This window comes from Zonotrichia albicollis, chromosome 1, assembly GCF_047830755.1.
Source record: "Zonotrichia albicollis isolate bZonAlb1 chromosome 1, bZonAlb1.hap1, whole genome shotgun sequence".
Taxonomy (NCBI): Eukaryota; Metazoa; Chordata; class Aves; order Passeriformes; family Passerellidae; genus Zonotrichia; species Zonotrichia albicollis.
This window is the reverse complement of record NC_133819.1, coordinates 43225110-43241436: the sequence shown is the minus strand read 5'-3', so window position 1 is coordinate 43241436 and position 16327 is coordinate 43225110. Positions and strand designations below refer to the sequence as shown.

General features: G+C 40.0%; 1 protein-coding gene across 3 annotated transcripts; it reads right to left on the bottom strand.

Moving 5' to 3' along the window:
- Positions 1–5132: 5132 nt before the first annotated feature.
- LOC102073396 (uncharacterized) lies at positions 5133–16325 on the bottom strand. 3 transcript variants are annotated; one of them, XR_012580033.1, is made up of 4 exons: positions 12986–15833; positions 12238–12410; positions 7638–7678; positions 5133–6542 (listed from the first exon to the last, which is right to left on the bottom strand). XR_012580033.1 is itself a non-coding variant. In XM_005481071.4 (4 exons), the coding sequence occupies exons 1-4, from the start codon at positions 15974–15976 to the stop codon at positions 6537–6539; spliced, it is 357 nt and encodes a 118-aa protein (XP_005481128.2). In that variant the 5' UTR covers positions 15977–16325; the 3' UTR covers positions 5134–6536. The 3 variants fall into 3 exon arrangements, 1 of the variants encoding a protein (XP_005481128.2); XR_012580034.1 differs by lacking the exon at positions 12986–15833 and adding an exon at positions 12838–12959; XM_005481071.4 differs by lacking the exon at positions 12986–15833 and adding an exon at positions 15840–16325 and having other exon boundaries at positions 5134–6542.
- Positions 16326–16327: the final 2 nt, after the last annotated feature.

Sequence of the window (16327 nt, the reverse complement as noted above, 5' to 3'; positions counted from 1 at the left end):
GGGGAAAGGAAAGCAGCATTTGGATCTGGGGTTTTTTTGCCTAAGAGAGAATGTTTGTGCATAATTTATCTGATGCATTTGCAAGGAGCTGTCTACTCATCAGATACGAATCTCAGGCAGCCAAAAACACAGGCCAAATCTCACACAAGGGTAAGAGGATCTTTAAATCCACGTACCCAGTCAGCCACATCATGGCCACTGGGATGAAATGAACATCATGTTCTGTAAAGTGGATTTTGTTACCACTGATTCACTGCATAGTGATGAGGGAACAGTCATATATAAAAACCCTTTCTGCTCACTGCCCTAGATTCCAGCCTTTAACTAGGAAAACTAGCTGAGCTGCAAAATTACCTCATGTATTTTGTCCAGTGGTGGTTATGTACATACAGGTCACATGTAAGTGGCATAGAAGTGGACATACAGTGGACATAACAAAATGCATGTTTACCACATGCCTTTTCTGAGAAAAGCATGAAAACCAAGCCTTACTTCCATTCCTTGATTCAGCTCTGATCCTCTCTACCAAAAGCTGAAGGGGACACTAGAAGGGAAAACAGGCATTTTACAAGAGCATGGCACATGTTACATCTTGGCTGCAAATAAAAGGCTTTACTTTCTACAGCTCCTGCACAGGTCTGCAATGGCTGAACTTGATCTTAAAGGTCTTTTCCAACTTAAACAATTCTATGTAAATCCAGAGTACCTCCTATAACATTGTGAAGGATGCCATTTGTGAACATGGCCATAAATTCACTGGAAAACACTTGTCACTCTTGCAATATTTAAGAATTTCTAGGTCACAAAACTCCAATAAAAAGGTAATTTCCAATATTATCCTTTTTTTTCCTCAAAAGCATATGTATTTCCAGAGCTGAAGCACTCCTCAGCACCTTTTAAGTTCAAAAATGGCCAGAATGAACAACAATCAGCAGCACACCCATGCTCTTTCAGCCAAAGGACAATTCAAACATTCTACCCTAAATGTAATTTACTCAAGAGCACAATTGTCCCACTGAGTCACTTTTGTCAGGTAAACACAGCAAACAAAGACTATCCCATAGTGTAATATGTCATGAATAAACATTGTCAACAGAGCAATTTTGACCAAAATGAAAAACAGAAATTCCCAGGCACTAGAAAAATAATTTCCTAGGTAAATCATATAGTCTCTACTGTCAAGGAAGTCACTCTGAAATTACATTTCTTCCTCTTCAGCACAAAATTCTGATTCTACTGAAAATAATGGAAATGCTCTTATCAATTTTATGAGAGAAGGATTTTAACACAGTCTTTTTAAAGGAATACTGCCAGGAATTTGTCAGGAATAGCATTCACCAAGTTTCAGCATTCCTCTGGAGCTTGCAGATGGGTGGGAAACGTTTTACCCTCACTTTACCTGCAACCCCACTGGCTGTGAGTCAGAATTTCCATCTGGAGCAGCTGAGCCATTGATCTAAATTAGCAAATCACAAAATTCACCCCAGCATCAGGAGAGGGGTCTTATTTCCAGAGAAATGAGTTGCCTTCTAATTCCATACCAGATGGTGGGACAAGGTCAGACCTCTTATCACTTGTGTAACTGTTCCTGAATTAGCCCATCTTCTCAAACTCTCTGACCAATTTAAAGCATTAACCTTCCACCAGGCAAGAGGAGGGCTACGGTGGGCAAACCAATTTCAGTATGTGTCACAGTAAGTTCCCCTGAGGGCTTTATCAGCTATTTGTTAATAGTTGAGGAAAAGGTTGATAAAAACAGCTGTGCAGAAAGATTAAATATATTTCCCATGTTGACATTTATACTGACTCCAAGTTCACAAACACCTCATAAAGTATTAGTTGTAAGGCAGCATGTATCAAGGCTGTTTTTTAAAGCAATTACACTTAATTTGTCAATCAGAACCTTTCATCAGAAATAAAACAGGTAGAAGCAAATGAGAATATATAGACAAATCCCTTGTCTCAAATTTGCTTTTACAAACATTACACACAGCTACCACAAGAAAGGTCACTGAAATAATGAAATTTGGATGAACAGGCTACAGACAGCAGCAGTAAACATTTCAGTTTGCCCTGGTAGCTTAACAGTGTAAACAGACTTTTTACTCAGTTTTTCTGTATGTAGGTAAGGCCCAACTTTTACTCCTTGTTTTGTATAAAAAAGGAAGATAATTTTTTCTAAGATAAGTTTCACCTACACAATAAGAAAGATAATCAAATGGCTAGTAATTAGGATAACTAAGAGGCAAATTATTAGATGTGAAATTTTTTTTTTCAAAAAATCCTCTGAAACACCCTTCATTGCAACACTTCAAGGCCTACTAAAAGTTGCTCTGCATTCTATGTAATCTTAGTCAGTGAACCTCAATTAACCAAGCATTCTTCTTAAGCAAACAGTTTGAAGTCCCGAGATGCTGATTAATTCTATTGGAAATTCCCTCAAGCATTAAATCACTTGGTTATCTGAAATGGTTCTTTGCCATTCTCTGCATACAGGTAATCAAGCACATGATACAGTACAGATGTCAGCTTGTTATTTTACCTAGTAACTCCAGAAATGAGCACTAAATTGGAAGGAATACTGTAGCACAGTTATCTAAAGTCATAGATAAAGTGAACAGAATTTCTATTTTCAAGACCTTGCAGCTCCTAATGATGGTTTTAAATAATTCCTTACTCTCCATGAGAAATGTCTGGCCTACAAATTTACCATGTTAGCCTTGACACCATGGGCTAATTAGATGTTAAGCATAACAGCTCAAAAAGGAAAAAAACTTTCTCCTAACATTAATTCTTAAGAGGATCATTTCAAGAATTTGTATGGCAAACCATTCCTGTGCAGGGTGCACAGAGGAAGACCAAGAAGCACCAGCACTGCAGATAATTTCCATTCAGCAAGAGAGCCAAACACTCTGGAAATCAGGACTCTGCCAAACCTGGACTGCAATGGCTATGTGGGTCTCTTTTAGAGAAACACCTGTGGCAAATAGCAACCTCAGGGGCCAGGACCATTCCCTTGACTTAGCTGAGAAATTGAATCTTCCCTGTCCCAGGAGAGGCTGGTGTGAAGACACTTCCCTGCCTGCTCTTCTGAAAAGCAACTACCAATTCCTTCTCTTAGCTACTGCTCAGGTTTCTTTTTCTTTTTTTACCAGGATTATGTGATTTGTATACAATCACTGGTATAGAGAAAGCTTTTAAGCAGGGCACCTCCATGGATGTTAATTTAGCACAATTATACTTAATGAGAGTGAAACTGCTTAACAGGGGTATATTCATTTAGTGATACAGAAATGAAGTATCTCAAACTCTTAAATCAGTGTGAAATGCCAAACTTCCATTACAAACAGAGATCCCAGTCATAATAAGGAAATAAATACCCAAGACAAATTAAATGCTGTGAGTAATCTTCTTATTGCTGTAGTTTTACTTTGATGGCTACTTTATGTCATGGCAAGTCTTTTCAGAAGCATTTTTGTGTCTCTTTATCAGGATAACTGTTTAATTGAGTTGGCTGTCTACCAGTTCAGGGGATTCTACTGAATTAACACTCAGATTTGTTTAGCTTTAGCTAATCAGATGTGCAGTTGTGATGTTCCTGCAGACCTTTCAGTAAACTTATGTGTTGAAAAATACAGGTTGGTGCAATTAAGAAGATCTGTTGCAGATTTTATACATTCCCTAGGGTACCAGATTGTTTTTCTTCCTTTTATATTTTATATAATTATTACAAATCACTATTGGAAGAAATCTATGTTTTGTTTACAATAAATAATTATTTATCTATGGATGTTCAGATTAAGAACAAGAAAATATGAAACAAAGGAAAGACTACAATAAATAAGGGGAAAGTGGCTAAATCACTATTAAAATTGCCTAGCAGCTAGGATGGCTACTTTTTCCAGTGATACATCACCAATCCAAATTACTCTAGAAATAAGGGCACAAACTCAATTTCCATTTAGCCCTGCAGGTTATCTGCCACAAAAACCAGTCAAAGAGATGTCTATTTGAGAGGGAGAGAAAAAAGTAAGAAGAATAAATTACTCCTAGAAAGGAATTAATGAATATTTAATGATAGCTTTACTTTCAGCAGCCCATGTGTAATTTCAAGACCTAAAACTAAGCTTGGCTATTCGTGCGAAGATTTTCAGGATGTGAAAGAATAGGATGGTCTTCATCTTTTCTGAAACACCTACACCCGCCCCAGAGTGCTCAGGACCATGGATCTTGTACTAGAAGTGTGAGGAGAGAGAATTTCTACTGTTACAGCCAAAGATTAGGTGGCCACTGTGCAAGAGAAGACTGATTGTCCCCCATCTCCATGTCCACCCTCCCCATGCTCACTACAGCACCAGAAAGAAAGCGTGGACATGAATCCTTTCCTGCCAAGTTTTCTCCCCTACCTCAGCAATCCTCTGCTTTTGTGAAGGTTTTTTTCAGAAAACAAAAAGGATTGAGAGAAAGGAGTAAACCATCTGGCTTGTGCAGAATTCTTTTCTTCCTTCGTGATAGGTTTTTTGGTTTCCTCTCTTTGCCCACTAAACTCCTGCAGTGAGACTATGGAATTGCTTTCCAAAGCAGGAATATGTGGCATTTTTGGGTGTAAACATAGCCCAACTCTACATCACTCAGTGAGGCTTTTAAAGTACCACTGTCTTCATCAGATAACAGCATGTTATTGTTGGTTACATCATAGAAATTTTTCAAAGCATGTCAAGGCTAGAAAGTAACCAGCTTTAGCTACAAAGACTTTTTTTTTTTTTTTTTTGTTGCTCTCTTCAGAGGATGAATAGGATTATTTTGTGCCCTAGGAGTTGTCTGTATGCTCTTTGTACCTTTTGTCTTTCTTCCCTTGTTTTGCCATGACTTCTTTAGGACACATGTTGAGCCAGGCTGCACCTGAGGAAAAATTTGTTCCTTGGCACATCAGCTCCAGGAGCTGTAAAAATGTAAGAGCACTGCTGGAGATATCTCACTTTCTGAAATACACAGCAAACTGTATGCATTACTTGAGTAAAAATGATTCCAGCCTTCCTCTCATGGTAGGACATGGGGCAATGGTGTAAAACTGAAAGAGGGATGATTTAGATTGGATATAAGAAAGGCATTTTTAATGATGAAGGTTGTGGGGCACTGAGAAATGTTTCTGAAGGAAGCTGTGGATGCCTTGTCACTGGAAACGCTCAATCCCATGTTGGATGGGCTCTGATCAACCTGGTTTGATTAAAGGTGTCCTTGTCCATGGCAGAGTGTTGAACTAGGTGATCTTTAGATGTTTCTTTCAACAAGACATTCTGTGATTCTTGTCATTCAAATCATATTTCTGAATACCTCCAATATGGAAATGCCCCAAGAAGCACAAGACCATGACTCTTCTAATACAAAATTATGTAAATTTCCTAGTAAAATAGAAAGGCTATGTACAAAAGATCAGCAGAGAATCTTAATATAAACTATATTGGATCTCCTGAATATTTTCTTTGCTGAGTTTCTGAACTCTCTGCCAAGGTGTTAATAATGTAAAGGATCTCAAATGAAGAACACAGTTCATGTTGTTTGCAGAAAGAAAAGGTGATTTATTATTTACAAGAAGATCTATCAAATAAGATGTCAAATCTCAGGTGGTTTTGTCCATACTGACAGGCTGCTGAGTGTATATACACCAGTTTCATACTTCAGTTTGTCCTGATTCAATTTCATTCATAATTGACAACTGCATTTGCCTTTTTATATTTGCAATAAAACACTGTGCAAACAAAATTTGTGAGTATACATGCAGCAAATCTCGTATCAACACTGACTGGCTGCCAGATTTGGAATCAATTCACTGATTAGTTTGAGAGTGATTAATGTGGGTGCTTAATTTAAATCCCTGATTTAAAAACATTTATGGAAAGAGAACTGACAGCCTAAATAGCACTTCAAGTGCTACAACTGTTCCTTCCAAGGATTCTGCTTTTGTTAAGTGTGGGGGTAAGTTTTTGCTCAGGTGCAACATGCCATAAGGTGATGATGTCCAGATGCCAAATTTTTCAGCCCTTCTTGCAATAAGAAATGATAACTGTTAACAGGTTTTCTGGGGAAAAACTGGAAGAAAATCTACTTTTTTCGAAAAACTGAAAGGAACCCTAAGCAATGGCTGAATAGGGTACCAGGGTTAAATATTTCATTATACTCACACTTGGAATTTCAGCCTGTTTTATGCACTCTACTTCCAGCTAGACGTGACAAGTCAAACTGAATTTTGGGTTTAGATAATAAAACAAGTCCATGTAGATAGTCCAACAGTTTCCTGGTGCAACTATTAATTCAGCTGGAAGCTCTTCTCAGCACTGTCATGTCAGACCTGGTGCTTTTCTTCTCTGAGTATTTCTGTCCTATGTCGATGGGAAGTCCATAGTCCAGGTCCAGCCATGGCTTGCCCAGCTGTCTGCTGTGCAGTTCTCCAGGAGCAGGACAGAAGGGATCCAATGTAATAAATGTACCAATGGCCAAATATCAGGCCTGACACTGGAAAAGAAGGGTTCTTGACACTAGGCCTGGTTTTGAAAGACATTATGAAAAAAAGAAGACATAACATCAAAAGATGCTCTCTTGGATAGACTATGAAGGAAAGAACCCTAGAAGATCAAATAAATTCAATTATTTCTTTTTATTAGGACACAGCTGCATGCTCCCTCTTGAACAGACTGAATATATTTTTGACTGAACACATCCTCTTGCATCTTTGAACTCATCCAGTTTTGGTTGTTTGCTATAAGATGCTGCCTTCTGATCCTTCTAAGCCTCTTCCTTTCTCAAAGTCAAAATCACAGCAGTAGCTAAAATAAATTACTGAACACTCTCATATCTTAATTTATGTACATATAGAATCATTGTTTAGTTGACATTTTCACCAGTTTAAATCTGCCTGGACATGGTGGAAGCAGAGAGATTTCAATGGGAAACGAGAAGTGTGCCCAACTGCATTATGGATTTTTCCCCTCTCTAGCTCCTTTTGGAAAGATTCATTGGTTAAACCCAACATGTGTGTAATATTGTCTACTAAGATCCAACATTACTGTTTTGCCCAGGCAGAATTCCCAGATATTTGGAAGGTGCACAGTTCAGAACTGATGCTCTCCTTGGCAACTTCATTTTTGTGAACTACTTTTGCAGCCTATAGCAAATTCCCTTCTATTTTTTATGGGTGTATGCAAGATGAGTAACAGTACAAATTTGTTGTGCTGCTCTGCCTATACCTGTCTAGGTAAGAAAATAAAAGTGCCTCTTCGTCCTATTCACTACTTCAGGCTGCCAATAAATGTGAAAACTCACACTAACCACTCACATGATTAGAAGAGAATTTTCATTGCTTTATAGCACTCAAGCAACACAGAACCGACCTAAAGTGCCCAACATTTACATGGATTGTATTCAAATTAAAAATTGATGGGATAAACCCTCCAGACCTCATCATTAGCTCCTCCAAAGTAGCACCACTTTATTTTGGAGTGAATTGAACCCTATGGACTTGGTATGTAGAACCAAGGGAAAATGGATTCTGGCCCTTTATTGCCTTCTGCCAATGGAAAAAAATTCTATTCATACTTGCCTAGCAGGCACGCACAATAGTGCAATTTTGTTAGACTTACTCGCTGTTCTTCAGGAACACAAAAAGCAGAGGTTCTTTTTCCTTAAAAAAAAAAAAAAAAGAGAGAGAGAAATTACTTTGCAAAAACTTTTCTTCATCTTTTGAAAGAAGCTTATGGCAATCTATCTTCATTTACACTGTAAGGGATCTTGCTTGGGTCCTGGAATAGACTCTGGTTCCTTTTAAAACAGGGAAATAGCTTCTAAATACATTGAGCTGCTTCTTAGAATTTATGAAGTAGAACATAAATCTAAGAGCTGGCAACATTTAGTGGTAATGAGGCAATTCTTACATGAGAGAGTTCATTACAGGATCAGCTCATGTTATTTTCCAGCAGCTGGAAAACAGAATCTTTCACAGGCTGGGAATGAAAAATCTCACTATAAAATTACCTTGTGTATAACCTAATACACAATTAGTATAAGAAGGAAGCATAGCAGAATTCATCCTGCTACTTCTAATGCAATGGGCTTTTTATTGAAAGAAGAATGGGTGTTTTACTGAAGGAAGAAGTGATGTTTTCCTTGTCCAGTGCTGTTGTGCCAGCTGACCAGCAGCACATGGTGGAGAGTGGGTCTTGGCTGTGCTCTGCTCCTCTGCAAATGTTTTGAAACAACCAGTATTGCTAAGGAGGGTGTCTGGCTCTTAGTGCAAAGAAGAGGAATTTCCTTCCAGAAGCACTTTCTTAATAACGTGCCATAACTCTCCAAGTGCTCTTTCCTACTGTGTTTTTGCCATCAGGTGGCTTCACAGCAGAAGTCTGGCCCAAGAGGAGCTTGAAGTCTCTTCCCAGTTTTAGAGTTGGAGGGGGTTTGCCAGCACTGAGCCACGTAGATGCAATTCCTACTCATCAGTTCAGCCTTACTCTTTCACCACTCAGATTTTGACAAGGATGAGATACAATCATGCTGTAATCATGCTGTTTTTCAAAGTGACTGCATTGGGCTCCTCTTTTTTTTTTTTTTTTTTTTTTTGGCGGGGGGTTTGGTGGGGCTTTTTTGTGTTTTTTTTTTTTCTGGTCTGCAACAAGCATGCTGAGATTCTCTAAATTACTCAGGGCTGCAAACACAATCACCCCAAAATGGGAAATATTTTCCCTTTAAGTTGCAGTCTGCTGCTGTTCAAATTATTTTGAAAAGATGCTAAGACAACTTTTTCACTTCATTTGCTATCCCCAAGTGTGCCCAAGTTTAAAAGATGCTTAAACCAGTTGAAAACAATAGGACAACAAAACATTCCACTCATCCTTTTTAAAGGCTGCAGGAGCCCAGAGAAGAGCTAGAACTCAGGCTCTCAAGAGGAACCCAGTCACCCCAAGTCAGCTGCAGTTCCTCACCAGTTACTGAGCTGGCTCCCACACTCAGTACTGGTGCAGAAGGGGGTGGTGGAGACCAAGGACAAAAACTGCTTCCCCAGCACTCAGTTCCCCAGCTGGCTGAGGTAGCTGGCTGTCATCACTATTTCCCTCCTCCCCAGGCAGGCATCATGCAAGGGTCAAACATGCCTTAGGAGTGAGGCCACAGAAAACAGCTAAGGAATCAGGAGGGGCTGGGGAAAGGACAAAGATGGACTGAAACCTATGAGGATTTTTAGAAGGGCATCTATAAGAAGCTTATTTTTTTGCAGAGGCTAGCAAAACCTACACTAGCAGCCTGACTGCAGTCAACAGATAGGCAAGCTGGGCACAAGCAGTAGTGTGAGTCAATGCCAGCAGTTATCACCATAATTCTTTGTCTCAGAAAAAAATGAATTACAGAGAACTACACAAATTAGGTAACAAGCAATATTTTTTAAAAACGCGTGGACTGCAGTTGCAAAAGTCAAGGAAGCTTGAAAACTCTTGATTGCAGTGTTGAGAAATCACAAAGTGCAATGTTAGACTGCTAAACAATTTTTTGCTTCAGACAGAAGATGCATAAACAGAAACCAAAACCAACAACAACAACAAAATATAAACCACTAAAAAAAGGCTGGCAGAAAAAGAACCAGGTATCTCAGCTGCAAAGAAGGCCAAACTGTGAGCTAGAAACAGATTGCCAAAGAAGATACCCAAGCAAGTCAGCCAAGTATTTATTTTGATTCATACCCATGCTTGGCCCAAACCCCCAAACACTTTTAAAATATACTACTTGAACAGTAAGAGTATGAGTGAAATTGCAGCTTCAGCTTCAGATTAATTTTATAGCAATTTAAAGTTATTGTTGACCTTTAAAGTGCAACTACTAATGGTTTGAATTTCTGAGACAAGTGAATAAGCTCTGAATGAGACATGAGAGAGAGAGAGAGAAATAAAATATAATCAAATAAACCAATACCAGTAGCTTTCCTGGTAAGAGTTTTTTGTTATTGAGACAAAGAGGCTGCAGTTCTTGCCTACAGCTCACTCAGGACGTATAGGTTTGCAGCAAGTTTCTGGCTGAATTTTTGCCTCTCTCTACAAGAATCCAAACTAGCTGGCAGTAGCAATTTCTGTCCTGAAATCCAATCTATAGCTCTAAGAGTCTGTCATGTTGTCATGGCTCAGTGAGACCCAAAAAGAATTTCACTGTTGTTTGCAAACAGATTGATATGGATGAAAGTCAGGGTATGTTCTTCTGTGCTTGAGAAGATATAATTTAACACTCTTGGACCCAATTTTACCCTAATTATAGGCAACACAGAACTTTGCAGTGAAGTCAGTGGGCAGAAATCAGACCTCTTACTGTAGCCTGACAGACAAATAACAATCTGCTTCATAGCAGAATGTGATTTACCCTGTATGCTAAAAAATGAGTTTAAATAGCTCTATAATTTAGGGATTCTTCAGAAATGGAGGACCAGTGGATTAAGATGCAAAAATGACAATGTACTGATTTGAAAAGAGCCAAGATGGTTTGGTGAACATCCTTCTACTCCTGGATACATTAGAGATGCATTTCTTGAAGCAGTGAACAAAAAACAGCACTAAGGAATAAAGCCTAAAACGGGGGAAAGGAAGAAGGAGAAGGCAGTTCTCCAAAGATTAATCTGCTATTATATTTTTAAGACCCCTTTGTTCTCACCTGCACTCACCAGCTTAATTATAACTAGATTTGCCTTGCTTTTTCTTACTCTCCTGCTGCAGCCAGAACTGGCAGTGACACTGCTATCCTTGAAGTAAGTGCTGATAAAAGCAAAATCCACAGGGAAGCCTGGTGCGTGGCTTTCCAGGCTCTTTGCGTGCAAGGAGTGAAGCTGTGGTTAATTACCTGCCTCCAGCCACTCCTTAAAAGCTGAAGAGCTTTTCTTTGTATGGCTACAGTAGCCATGGCAGCTGCTCATTTATTAGTTGCAGCACACATTAGAGCAGGCTGGGTAACAAGACTGCGTGCAAGGTGAAGATGTCAAATTTCTATTTTTAAAAAAAAGAGGCCAATAATCTGTTTATTGAGAGCAGGTAATGGAGGTGCCAATCAAAACCCGAAACTGTCACGCATTTCACCATTAGGGAAGAATGACTAACAACTGAATATTGCACTGAAGTGCCTAATTATGTTCTGATCTAACTACCCCTGGCATCTGATAATAGATCCTTCACTAAAGATGGCCCTGAGTCCAACATTTTAATCTCAAATTTGAAAAAAATCTTTGACAATATCAGTTGTATTCAGACCAGGATTTGGAGCTAAACAATCTGACTGCAGCAAGAGAGAGACTCTAGAGGTGAATTTCCCTAATATTTTACAGTTTCAGTGGGGAAGGGTAAGAGTGGAGAAGAAAGGGCACTGTTTGATAGCACAGTATAAACATCAGTGCTTCTGTCTCTGCCAGAAATTTGTGACTGAAAGAATAAGGTGCAAATAAGGTTTCTAATACTGTGTGTCCACATGAGGAGATCATGAAGAGCAGAGATTCTGTTCTCAGTCCTTCCTCCTATAGACAACCACAGTATCACTGTGGTTGCTCTCACACATGGGCCTGGAGGGCAATAACACTAAATTGTGTGACTGACCATAACTATTTCACTGTCCTCTTGTCCAACATTCCCATAACTAACACCACTGACCAGCCAGATATTCCCAGCCCTGCATCAGCTCCCCAGAGGCTGCCATTCTAATTCTCCTGTCAGTTGTGTGCAAGGCAAGCTTAAAACCTGACTTTTCTCAGTAGGCTTTCTCCTAAGTGTACCTGTTCCCAAAGAGCTCACTCTCACATCATCATCATCTTCCCTGTAAGGGAGGAATGGCTTTTAATTTCATCCAGATTTCACAGCAACTAGCACCTGCTAGCTGTTTTTCTCCCTGGGACATTTAATATTGAACCCCAGTTCTATGCTATCTTTTGCCTCTACAATTCCAGCAAATGAGGACATGCATTTGCAACATGATACTCAGCCCTTTGTCAGCAGATGCTTTGAACAGTCTCCTCTGTGTCTTGGTAAAATTATTTCCTACAGAGACAGGAACAAGTGGGGCATGGGAAACCAAAGCCCTGGAAATGGTGAGTTATAATTGCTTTGGGAAGGCATTCGCTTTCCATAAATCCTGCCTATCTATAACATGCTTTAAAAATGTGCTGGCCACTCTGCTAGACCCTCCCAAATTCTCATCAGCACACAAAATAAACAGATGAAACACACAAACCTCTCAGCTTCCAGCAGAGGCCTGCTTCCTTGGAAACACTCGGCATTTCTGTGGGGTCACAGCCCAGACCAAGTCTGGATCTGGCAGAGAGCAGCTCATTTAGCACAGAGCTGGTGCCTTCATTGCAGAATATGTTATATCTCTCCCCAAGAGCCCAGTTTTGGATTTGTAACCTGGATTTCAAAGGAAGACTAAATAGTCACTGAATAAAATAAAATAAAATAAAATAAAATAAAATAAAATAAAATAAAATAAAATAAAATAAAATAAAATAAAATAATGCACAAAACAAAAAGTAAAATAGAATAATTTAAAAATTAAATTAAAATACTTTAATTAAATATATAAGGTGTTTGGCATTGGAGTGTAGGTTAACTAAACTAAGACACATGAAAATAAAAAGCATGAAGTGTTTGGCACTGGAGCTGACTTAGTCCAGTAAAAGATGACCATTAGCTAACTTGTGGCTAATACAGAAAAGCCATTTCTGAGTCTCAGGCAGAGGAATCACATGTAGGAAAGGGGAAATTTACACAGTTTAGTTCCTGAGATTAAAGAGTTACCCAGATTTCATTTGAAGCTCAAAACAGCAGCATTTACCTCAGTACATCTCCACAGTTCTGCAGAAGAAAAAGAGCAAAGCATTCTTCTTGCTCCACTCTCCCTGCAAGGGGGTGGTTATAAGAACTATTCACAGCTTGCAGGTATGTTTAAGGCTTAGATTTTTAAGGTATGTAATAGAACTCACCTCTACAATTTCCCTTTTCTCTTTTAAATTCCCAAAGTTGAAAGTAACTGCAGACACAGAAGAAAACTGCACTAGTATAACCTAGTAGAACCATGTGTGCTAGAGCAATTTAACTTGCTGTGTGGCAGAAATACTGAACTTGGTCTGAATGAAACATTAATAGAAGATTGTGTATGAAAGTACACACATGACTGGATGCTTCTGAGTACATGGTGTAGGAGTGCAAGGGACTGACATCTACAACACAATGTGCTAGTGACTGAAATCAACTTTGTTTAAAATAAATACCATTTTCCCCTTCCATATGGTCTCTTGCTGAGTTTTGTAAAATTAATTTTATACATGCTGCTTTGGTAGAAGGATCCAGGAGCAAGTGATTCTCATTCCAAAACAATTAGCACATGACTAGGGAACAAATCTGTCAGTACATCAGTCTGGAGACTAAACTTGAGGCAGTTCTCCTACCTGAGGTACTTTTAAAGAAAGTATTCTATAAACCATTTCTCTCACTCATTTAAGTCCCTGGGATCCCTGCCATATTGCATGCAGTGCAGTCTTGCTAAATCAGCAGGACAGACTGTCACAAGATGTGATAGCACAGAATGGTGCTGCAGAATGCTTTAAATTGTACAGGCATACTAATCAGGGGTGATATGCACAGATCTTGAATCCCTTTGCAAATTAGTAATTTAAAAAGCACCATTCCTAGAAAGTCAACTGACATATTAATGAACCATTTTGAAAGCAAAAAATTACCCAAAATGCTGGCATAGAGAATCAAACCTTTTTCAGTAAAATATACAAATTTGAGCATTTCAGAAGCTTTGTTCTTATTCCAAGATGCTTTAAATTGAAGATTCACACAACATAAATATTTCCATAAGCCCTGGTCTGAGTAAATAGGGATAAATTCTTTGTACTGGGGCAAGAGCATTGGAGATCCATAGGACACACCACTGAGCCCAGGCAGTTTCCAGGCAATTTCCAGTCCTCATCCATGATTTAAAGGAGATTTCTGATATGACAATGCTCTTTGCTTTTCTGTTTCTAAGCTCAGCTCTGCAGTAGCAGCAGAGTTCTGAAATTTCAAGAAATGATGAAAGACATTGCATTTGCATAGATACCCAAGGATGTTTGCTTTAGAAGGGAAACAGATTTGGGAGACAGGAAAAAATATGACAATGTATTTGGCAACTTATATAATTTCTGTTAACTTCAGCATGATCAACAGCTAAAAGTGTCTATTTTTACTTCTTGTATACTTCTGAATAAATGCTGACCAAAGATGCCACAGTGAAATTATAAGTTTTATTTCCTATTTGTTTTTGATTTGGAGGACCACCTAAACAGTATATGATCTAGGAAGAAGAGGAGTTGAAAGGGGTGAGCATATACACAATTTGCTCATTTTTTCCACTTTATTGCTCTGAAGCCATAAATGCACCTGCTCTATTTGTTGCAGTCAGTTTAGCCAAACTTCAAATAAAGAGCATGAAAAGGTGCTGTTGTATCTCTCTCAGCACCTGTGCCCACACATGCTGTACACCTGGCAGTGTGTGGAGGCTGTCACCCTGACACAGGTGGCTGAAACAGTGGCTTGAAGCATGACTCCAGCCCATCACAATCGTGTGCACAGGCAAGAAATCTGCCTTAGCTCAGAGAGAGCAGCTGTGGCTCAGCTTGGAGCAAAGTCTGCCTGCGGCAGCTACAAAGAGCCCTGGGTATGAAAAAGCCCTGCCCTCTTTTGGAAACAGAACTTACCTCTTATGATCAAAGGCTGGAGTGCCCAGCTAAACTGCAGGGGCTGACAATGCAACTGAGAAAACCTTTCTGCTCTAAATCCATTTGTTTTCCATTAGAGAGAGCAACACCTATGTAACGGTTTTGCAGAAAAGCCCATGGAGATTTTCTGATTACCCTTTTAGTAACTTACAAGACAATAAACAACCAACTTAGCCAGACTTTTAGCAGCCACTCAGTTGTCTCCTTACACAGCTTTCTCCAGCCATGTTATGCCCTAAAATGAGGGAATGAAGTTTTAGGTGATTAGGAAAGATCATACCAGGGTACCATTAGTGTACTATCTGTCTCAAAGTCAAAAAGAAAGCACAATAGTCACCACTCCATTCCCTTCCCTACCCACTATGACAGGAGCCAAACAGTGCTGTTTACAGTGCTACAGCACAAAACCAACCTGCCAAGCTTCTAGCAGAGCAGAAAACTGAGTTATGTGCCTTCTTTTCCAAACTCTCCTGGCACTTGATGCCTGCTCTACCTGCCCTCCAGGTAAAGATCTTGTTAATGCAAGTTATGTCCAGATCATGGGATTCCAAAGGGAAAAAATGGCATGACAGTTATGACCCTAGAAGGAACTGTGCCTGGGCACCAGTCCAATGCTTGAAGGTTCCCATTTCCCATTTATCACTCTCCTCACCCTGATCCTAGTCCTAACCTAGCCCTAGGCCTGGGCTAAGATTTCTGCCCTGGGACAGGTTAACTCTCCAGGTATCTATTACTGATGTGTGAGTCCTACTGGCAAGAAACCCTCACTAGGAGAACCCAAAACACTTGAAGACGGCATGATTAAGTGACCTCACACATTAAGGAAAGTTTTGAGTATACAGGCACTGGTCTGTGAGACCCAAACACCACGTCTCTAGTAATGCATCATACGCAGCAAAGAAAGAACACGGCAAAGGGAAAAGGCAAAGGAAAGAATGAACAAACTCTGCCCTGGGTTTCTCCTTGCTCTCAAGCACTTTCAGGTTAAACTGTGAGAAAGGCAATGATTTTGTTTGCTATAAAAAGCCTTTTTCCTCATATTTCAGATATACCATGCATTGCCAGGACAGACCTAGAAGTGAAGCCACCTGAAAAAGCCAACAGGCACCCAGTGCTAAGGACCAGAAGGAAGCACAGCAGCTCTTCTCCTGTTTGCTGAGAGAAGAAAATGACGGATGCTCCTGAGGTCCGTTCCAGCAGCACCCCCATCTCCCGCAGGCACCTTCCGACCCGCACTGCTTGAGCTGGCTCAGCACCAGGCTCACAGGAGACGCTGCACAGCTCTTCCTTAACACCGATAAACAAATAGACGGAAACAACTTAGAGCCGGCCTGAACACATTACTATAGGCTGCCGCCCTGGCCTCTTCCCATTGCAGAGCAAAAAAAAAAAAACACAAAAAAAACCCTTCCAGGGAACGGAGCCAGAGGGGAGGGGAAAGAAGTTCATCAGGATGCCGGGAGGCCAGGCGGCCAGAGAAGCCGGCCTGCTGTCACCGCGCAGGCACGGCCGCGGACTCTCGGGGACAGCCCGGCGCCGCCGGCCGGCGCAGGATGTGAG

Excerpts from the sequence above, each read along its gene's own strand:
- LOC102073396 (XM_005481071.4), bottom strand. The coding sequence starts at position 15,976 with ATGGGGGTGCTGCTGGAACGGACCTCAGGAGCATCCGTCATTTTCTTC. Across the intron at positions 12,411-15,839 it reads TCAGGTGGCTTCACTTCTAG|GTTACAAATCCAAAACTGGG; the intron begins GTCTGTCCTGGC and ends TTTGAAATCCAG. Across the intron at positions 7,679-12,237 it reads CCTCTGCTGGAAGCTGAGAG|GAAAAAGAACCTCTGCTTTT; the intron begins GTTTGTGTGTTT and ends TTTTTTTTTAAG.